Source organism: Talpa occidentalis, unplaced genomic scaffold, assembly GCF_014898055.3.
Source record: "Talpa occidentalis isolate TD23 unplaced genomic scaffold, MPIMG_talOcc4v2.1 talOcc4.5, whole genome shotgun sequence".
In the NCBI taxonomy this organism is placed as follows: Eukaryota; Metazoa; Chordata; class Mammalia; order Eulipotyphla; family Talpidae; genus Talpa; species Talpa occidentalis.
Genome location: NW_023604861.1, coordinates 93,257,291 through 93,265,491, shown reverse-complemented (window position 1 = coordinate 93,265,491; position 8,201 = coordinate 93,257,291). Strand labels below are relative to the sequence as shown.

At 48.4% G+C, this 8,201-nt stretch overlaps 1 protein-coding gene across 2 annotated transcripts in view; it reads left to right on the top strand.

Annotated features, from left to right (window-relative positions):
* The first annotated feature begins 3,667 nt into the window (after positions 1–3,667).
* Positions 3,668–8,201, top strand: part of TRABD2A (TraB domain containing 2A) — a 37,481-nt gene continuing 32,947 nt past the window's right edge. The window contains exon 1 of one of the 2 annotated variants that reach the window (XM_037527726.2): positions 3,668–3,805. In XM_037527726.2, coding sequence (XP_037383623.1) covers positions 3,698–3,805 — 108 coding nt within the window. In that variant the 5' untranslated portion in view covers positions 3,668–3,697. The remainder of the gene's footprint in view (positions 3,806–8,201) is intronic. The other variant, XM_037527727.2, reaches the window with a different exon arrangement.

The window sequence follows — 8,201 nt, the reverse complement described above, 5'->3', positions numbered from 1 at the left end:
ATGCCCTGATGGAGGAGTGCCATGCCAGGATACCTGGGAATTGCTGGGCACCCCAATTTACCATAGGTTACCTACTGCTGTGGGACAAATGGCCACAAACTCCTTGGTTTAAAATAACGCACATTAATTATTTCACAGTTTCTCTGGGCAAGGAGTTGAGGCATGAAGTCTTCAGTGGGTCATGTGCTCAGGGTAGGGAGCAGAGTTACCGTCAAGGTGTTGCTCAGAAACAGGTTCTCATCAGAGGTTCAACTGGGGAAGGTTCTCCTTCTGAGCTTGCTCAGGTTGTTGGCAGAATTCATTTTCTTGTGGGAGTAGGATTCATGGAAACTTGTTTCTTCAAAGACAGTAATGGAGAGAGACACTCTAGCAAGAGCAGCACTACAGCCTTACAGAATCACCTGCAAGTAATCCCAGACTTTCTACCACTTTTGCCCTATTCCTTTGTTTAGAAACAAGTTGCAGATCTTGCACACACCCAAGGAAAGGAAATTAAACAAAATTGTAAATACCAGGAGGCGGTATCATGGGGCCTGCCCGCCACTCATAAGCTTTCCATAGCAGCTTGGGAAATCTGAAGAGTGTGAAGTGATTAAGGTCTTAGATAGCCGCAGCAGGGCAAGGCAGGGTAAGAACACAGTGTGGTTGAAGTCACGGCAAATCCTCTGTGTACCCTAAAAGCTTTGTTTTTGAGGGAAGATCTGATTTTTAGGAAAGAGCAGAAAGGCATCCAGGGTATAAAAACTTCAGGTGATTGCTATGAAGGGGACAAGCCACAAGGTTTGTGTAAATTAGGAAGCCAGGACTAGGGGTACAAAAGAACTGAGGATTAAGTGGACCCAAAGAGGGTTGCCAGGAATATCAACCATTTATGAAAGAGAGACAGAAAGAAGCAGAAATATCCAACACTCTGGCAGTGGGATGCAAAAGGTGTGGACCAAGAACGATACCTAAGTGAGGGAGCTCAACTAGACACAAGCGATGCTGAGAGGAAGAGAGGAGGGTACATGGATATTTAGCATTTCTTTCTTGACCAAGGAGGGGAAGCCAGGAAAGACTTCAGCCTAGATGTTTTTAGAAGGCCACCAAGGATCGTACCACCTCAGCAAGACTGCCACCTGGTCTGAGGCAGTACCATGGAGTGAGGGGAACTCAGGAATGCGTGTGCAGATGCTCACCTCCACCCTTCCTTGGGTGGGACAGAGACAGTAGAATCTCTCATTTCCCTGGGGACCACCCTCTTACAGAGACAGTGCATGTAGACTAGATGTGATTCTATTGAATGTTTGGACACTGTGCTTTTCAGAATAACTTCTCTTTACCAGTGGGGCTGGCTAAGACAGGGAATCCCACCTTAAAAAAAAAATGTTAGAATCGAACAAAGTTATTCATACACTAGATATTTCAAACTCTGTGCCTGACCATATCTTGGGTCATAAAACAAGTCTCAATAAACTGAAAATGACTGCAGTTACACAGAATATGTTCTCTGACTACAATGCAATAGATTAGAAATGAATAACAGCAAGTAATCAAGGAAAACTTTGTAATTTGGAAATTAAGCAACATACTTTGAAACAAGCCATGGTCAGAGAAAAATATTACTAGGAAAATATAAAGTATCTCCGACTGAATGATAAAGACAATACAACTTTCAAACTTTGTGCAATGCATCTAAAGCAGTGTAGAGAGGGAATTTATAGCTTTCAAAGTTTTTATTAGACAAGAAGAAAGGTTTAAAGTCATTGATCTAAGGTTCTACCTTAAAAATCTAGAAAAAGAGGGCCTCCCCGGCCCAGCGGTTGAGCGGTTGCCAAGCTGCCCGCAGCGTCTGCAGCCGGTTCGGCTGCTCCCAATTCACCGGAGGAGGGTCCCACATGGCGCGCAGGCCTCTCCTGCCGCCCGCTGCTCCCCTCAGCAGTGTGCTTCCGTCCTTCTGCCTGCTCTGCTGCCCGCTCTGGCCTGGTGAATTCTCTCACCCTCCCGCGCTTCTGACTGTACCCAGTGCTTGTATCAAATAATAAATAAATAAATAAATTCTTAAAAAAAATCTAGAAAAAGAAGTCAGTAGAAGGAATGAAATAAAGAGCAGGAGTCAGCAAAATAGAAAAGAGACAAGCAATAAGAGAAAATTAACAAACTCAGTTACGTTTTGTGACATTAATTCCTCCTCCATTTCTCTCTAGTCAAAGCTCATTGGTTGAGAATTCATTTGGAATGGAGAAAGAGTATGAAATAATAGTTAACAACTTCTTTTTTTGAGTTCCTCATGCTTGATGTTTGGGAAAGAGTGTCATTTCTTCAGGCGACTGCTATGAAGGACAAGTCACACAGGTCTGTGCGACTAGAGTAGAATGTCTTTTTGTCAGTAGGTGGCGCTGCGGGCACCTTGAAAAGGACAGGCTGCGTTCTGGGGCGCTGGGGGGACCAATTGAAACGAGGGAGTCACCGAAGACAAGAGAGAGAACCCCAGAAAGCAAATCCTCAAAGTGGTAGAAGTGGAGAAGTTACCGATTTCACAAAAACATCTGAAGCCTAGACGTCTGAGTTTTCAAAGCTGGGGATTCCTAAAGCTAGGGGTTCTTTACTGCAGTACCCAGTTGGGCTTCTCAGTCTCAGAGAAATTTCTCCCATTGTATGGAAATGAACCCCCTCCATCAGTTCAGAGTCTCCTTCAGAGTCTAAAAATAGACTGGGACTTAAAACAATTATGACTCCGGGCTACAAATGCCCCATTACAACACCACTCAGAAGTTAATCACGTGTAAGTTCAGATTGTAAAGGTAGGTGATAAAATGCACTCACGACTTGGAGAGAGATGGGAGAGGCCTGCTATAGCTAGTAACATTTGCAATATTTTCTTCCTGAAGGATCAAGGCTCTGAAAAGCCCCTTGGGATGGAAAGGACGCAAACACGTTTCGCAGGCCTCCAATGTGCGCCATTTCGAAAAACAAATGTCCACATTTTAAATCTTTGCAACAATCCTTCAAGTGTGGAGATAACATCCTTTCTATTATTCCCCTGAATCCCTTACGAGGGCAATTAATGGAGTGCGGTTTTTGTGGTTCCGGACTCCAAGTGGATACCCACACGTCTGTTCCTCTCTTTTATAGACAGATCTTCCATACGACTTCCTTTGTTAAAAATGAACTTTCCTTTAAACATAGCGTTTCGCTTGTTTCTTTGATCCACCTCTTCCCATTCAGAATTGACAGCGTGAGCACAGAAGGGCAGCAGCCAGCACAATTTTAGGCTGAATGGAGATGGCAGCGCTGGACTCCACTCTCCCCTTCTCTGCGGCCCACGAGGTGGCCGGCGGCCGGGGCAGGGTTTGCGCGGGAGGAGCGGGGCGCCTGGGCTCCCGCGGCCGCCTCGGTGCAGGGCTGACCTGCCGCTGCGGGGCAGCGAGGCGGGGCTTTGGGGGGGTCCGGGCCAGGTCCCACGTGGCCACTGCCGCCGGGATCCCCGGGCCCCGCCCGGAGGCGGCCGCGCGAACTGCAGAGGGAGCAGGCTAGAGGCGCGGGGCAGCGGGCGAGCGCCCCCCGGCCCCCCTCATCCTCAGCCCCCCAGCCCGTCTGCCATGGCCGACTCGCGGGGAGTCCGCTGCCCGGCCGCTACGGGCTAGCGGGGCGGGGCGGCCACGGCTCCCTCCCGCTCTCGCTCCGCGTCCCGGGCCTCGGAGCCGCTGGAAGGAGGATGAGTCCCTGGAGCTGGTTCCTGCTGCCGACCCTGTGTCTCCTGCGCTCGGGCGCAGCCCCCCGGCGCGGCGCTGTCGCCTCTGCCAACTGCGACCTCAAGCCCCAAGTAAGGCACGCGTCGGGCGCGGGCGAGGTGCTCCCGGAACCCCCCGGGGTGGCTGCTCCCCGACTCTGGGAGCAGCGCGCTCGGACCCCGAGCCGACTCTGGGCGCCGACTCCCACCTCCCTCGGCCGCGCCTCCCAGCTCGCGCGTCCCGGCTTGGCCCTGGAACCCCCTTCTGGGAGCGCAGCTCTCCAGCCGCTGGAGACCCGGTTCCCCAGTCCTCGCTCTTAGTTGATCCAAGGGGTTCTGGGCAAGGACCCCTGGTCTCGCCAGTCTGCTTCGCGGGCATTCGCTGGACGAATCAGTGAAGACCCAGGGGGGCCGGGACTTGGGCGCATTTACTTCGAACGTTTGTTCTGCCGTCTCTTCCCTAGAATTTAATTTCTCTTGCTCATGTGGAAATACCAAAAGCATCTTGCAGATGCATGATTTAACCTCTGTTTACTCAACGCCTGAGTTAGATGGACTTGGGGGAACCACTACCCTGTTTTACCGATCTGGGAAACTGAGGCACAGAGACCTTCGTGCTACAGGTCAGGGAGCTGGCTCTCCGAGTGACTACCTTTGACAGCCTCGCGTTTAAGCTAAGGGAGCATCCTTAGACTTTTGCGAGAGAGTTTTGAAGGGTGAGAGAATCCTAAGTGAGGGAGGCCGGTGACCTGCCTGTATCCAGCCAGCCCTGTTGGAGCAGAAACCTAGCGGAGATCGTCTCCCAGACTGTACTGCTTTCGAGATGAATGTTTCCTTCTGATCAGTTTTCTTTATCTCAGAATTTTCTGTGGTTTTCAAATCCCTCACTTTTGAACGTAGTGGAGGTTTTGTGCCTTTCTACCACTGGGTCACATCTCTGTGGATCCATGATGCTGGGGAGGGTTATGGAAGTTTGTACTCTGGGTGGCCTATGAGCTCTTGGACACAGGATGGTATTTAGGGGTTGACCCACCATTGGTGACACCTGCTCAGCATACGGACCCGACCCATTTCTGAATTTTGGTAATTTTTTTTTATCCTCCAACCTACAGCAAAGGAGAGGGTAACCTAACAACCTTTCCTGGCTCCTGGGTTGCACACTGTGCCCCAAGGCACCCTGGGCTGTGGACACACGGAGGCTCTCCCTCTAGAATGACAGGAGTCTGGTTGTGGGGACAGGAAGGGGTGAGGGAGGGCAGTCATCACCTGGGTAATTTAAAGCCTGCTGTGCAGAGGCTTTATGCTCTGTATGACAAGTAGCAGCTGTCAACTCATGTAAGAGCAGAATGTCTTTCACTATAGCAAAATCTATTACCAACTTGTAATTATATTGTGATGGGACAGTCTTGGTAGTTTTCTCTCCTTTCTTCAATTTGTCCTCAACAGCACTCAAACTTTTGGGTCTCTGAGCACCTTGGCATTCTAAAACAGTATTGAGGACTCTGGAGAACTTTTATTTAGGTGCATTAGGGCAAATACGAGTGAAACACAAAAATACACAAGTATACAGGCCTTTAATTGTCAGAGTGCTGTTATTACATGTCTGTAGCCTCTAGAAAGTTCTATTTGTACACTTGTGAGAGAATAAGTATGAAAGAGAAAAATATCTTAGTAGTATTATGAAAATAGCTTTGGCTTTCCAGACTCCTTGACAGGGTCTTGGGGACATGCACATGTCACTGGATCACACTTTGAGTCACTGTTCTGTCCGTGGGACTGTCTCCTCCCCTGCAAGGTGGGTCAGAAGGCCCGTCAGTGGCAGGGCTGTGTGCTTGAACTGTGTGCCCTGACGGCACTGTCCTGGGCCTCTCCAGGGCTGCAGTGCTGACACCATACAGCGAAGCTCTGAATCCAGCCTCCACCCGCTGCAGCTGCTTCTACAGCATCCTGGAGGCACTGTGGCTGAGAGTTGGCTTGGTTTTCAACTTTTGTTAATCATTAGAGGTCTTCTCGGCGGAAGTCTGTCTTTAGACACTGCAAGCTTTACCCCAGCACCACACAGATGGAATCTCTTCCTTATCAATACTCAAACAGAACTCTTGCGTGCTCTTTACTATTCCTGCCTGAGCTCTTTTACACTTGCTATTTCTTCCCCCAGACACCCATATGCTCGCTCCTTTACTTCCATCTGGTTTTTGCTCAAGTGTCTCTCAATGAGACCCTTTCTGATTATCCTGTTAAACATTATGTCAAGCCCCTCCATCTGCCTTCCCTGCTTTATTTTTCTCTGTAGCACTTAACTACTGTCTGATAAAAAGTTTTATTTCTTGCTCTCCCCATCCCCGCGTGCTCTTCTGTTTATTTTGTTTGCTGCTCTCTCCCCAGGGTCCAGAAGAGTACCACAGGAGATGTGCAATGAAAGGCTGACTCAAGTCAGTTTACTTTAGTATCCTTCTGGCTGACCTGCTGAAATGTACAACTGGACAAGTGCAGTGGTCCGGGGCCCTGGGATGCCAGGGAACTGAGTGCTCCCTTGTTTCATTGCAAGGGACACACACACACACACACACACACACACACACACACACACACACTTAAAATCTCTGGTGATCTAGGTGACAGAACTTGTCCTGTCTTTCTCAGAATGATTGCAGTGAGGTTTTGAGGGACATACCAATCATGTTGTTTTATCTTTTAAATCATCATAATGTTAAAATAAATGGCTTCCTCTAGTAGCATGTGGTGACTACGGTTATAGTGAACTGGGGTAATAGAGCAGTTGGTGGGATTTTTTGGTGTATATGTGGACAAACAGCCCTAGCCCTGAGGGTGTCAATATGAGGGAGGCAGGGATGGTTGCATCTGTGTGATTGGTGATTAGTGGGGGCATTCCTGGGGGCAAAGGCCAGGAAATCCTTAATCAGAAGCCCTGACAACTCCTCTTGCAGCTTGTGCCTTCCCCAAGGCATGGCCCGTGGGGGTGTCAGTGTTCTGCACGAGTGGTTGCTGGTGCAGTGTGAGGCAGGGTGCAGACCGCACTCCATTTATTGAAGGAGCTTGATGATATCAGGCTTATTTCTTTAAAAACACTTAACACTCATGGCTTAAAACAAGTGGACAACCCCCTACCCTCATTGTGTTCTCTTGAAAAGAGGGAGTGGGGAAAAGATGGCAGTTTGAGGATGTAAAGATGTCAATGTGGATTTATCTGGGCAGGTCATCAGGGCTTGGGCAGGGGAGCTGGACAGAGTCTCACCTGGGAGTCAGGTCTTGCACCTGAGCAACAGTGAATGTAACAGAGTATTTATTGAAAGAGATGTGGCTCTGAGCCACAGATAAAATCTGTTGCATGTTAAGGCCAAAGAATGTGGTGCTTGAAGCTGGGATCTCAGGAGCCAGCGTGCCTGATTTCAAATCCTGGATCTACCACTTAATAGTTATGAGACCTTGTGCAACATAATTAGCATCTCAAGGCTTCTGTTTCTTCATCTGGAAAAGGCCATTATCTTATTTATTTGTTTGTCCTCCAAATTCTTCTCATTCTCTCCTGCATGGGCCCTGGGCATGCTTTCACCCTTGCCATGCCACAAAATTGTTCTTGTCCAGGTCCCCAGTAACTGAAGTGCTGTTGCCTCTAAAGGTCTGTTGTCAGCGCATCAGCCCCTTTGGCTCATTGAGCCTACTTGCTTCCTTCTCTTAAAATGCTCTTGTTGGGCCTCTCTGGTGGCGCAAGGGGATAAGTCTCAGATTACGAAGCTATCCGTAGCCACTGCAGCACAACTTTGATCCTTGGCCAGGGAGCTACCCACGTGGTGCAGCAGACCTCTCCCGCTCCCCTCAGCAGTGTTTTTCAGTCAGTCTGCCTGTTCTGCTCCCCATTCTGTCTCTGGTGAATCCTCTTACTCCCCATACCTCTGGCCTGTACCCCAGTTCTTGTATTCATAAATAAATAAATCTTTAAAAACAAAACAAAACAAAACAAAACAAAAACCAAACCACTCTTGTTGATTGCCGTCCTCTTCTGATTTTCCTAATAATCTCACTGGTCACTTTCTATTCTCTTTTGCTGACTGCTCTTCTTTCCTTTGACTTGGCAAAGTAGTACCTTTGCTAGACCTTTCGGTCCTGTTTACCCTTAGTCCCTTGGAAATCTCATCTAGTCCCATGGTTTTAAATAACATTTAAATGGTGATCATGCCTTCCTTTTTATTTCTGCAAACTCTAGACTCACACATTTACTCATCAACTCAACTTCCTCACTTGGTTGTCTGCTTGACATGTCAACTCAACAGTTGACCTAACCCAAAACTTCTAACCTACTTCTTGAATCCTGTTCGACCCCGTTCTCTCTATCTCAGTCAATGGCAACTTCTTCCATTTAATTAACTGATTCATCAGCAAATTCTGTTAGCTCTGACTTTCAGAGGCAATCCAGAATCTGATCACGTCTCTTCAATTCTGTCATTGCCACTCTGTTCTCTCACTTGAA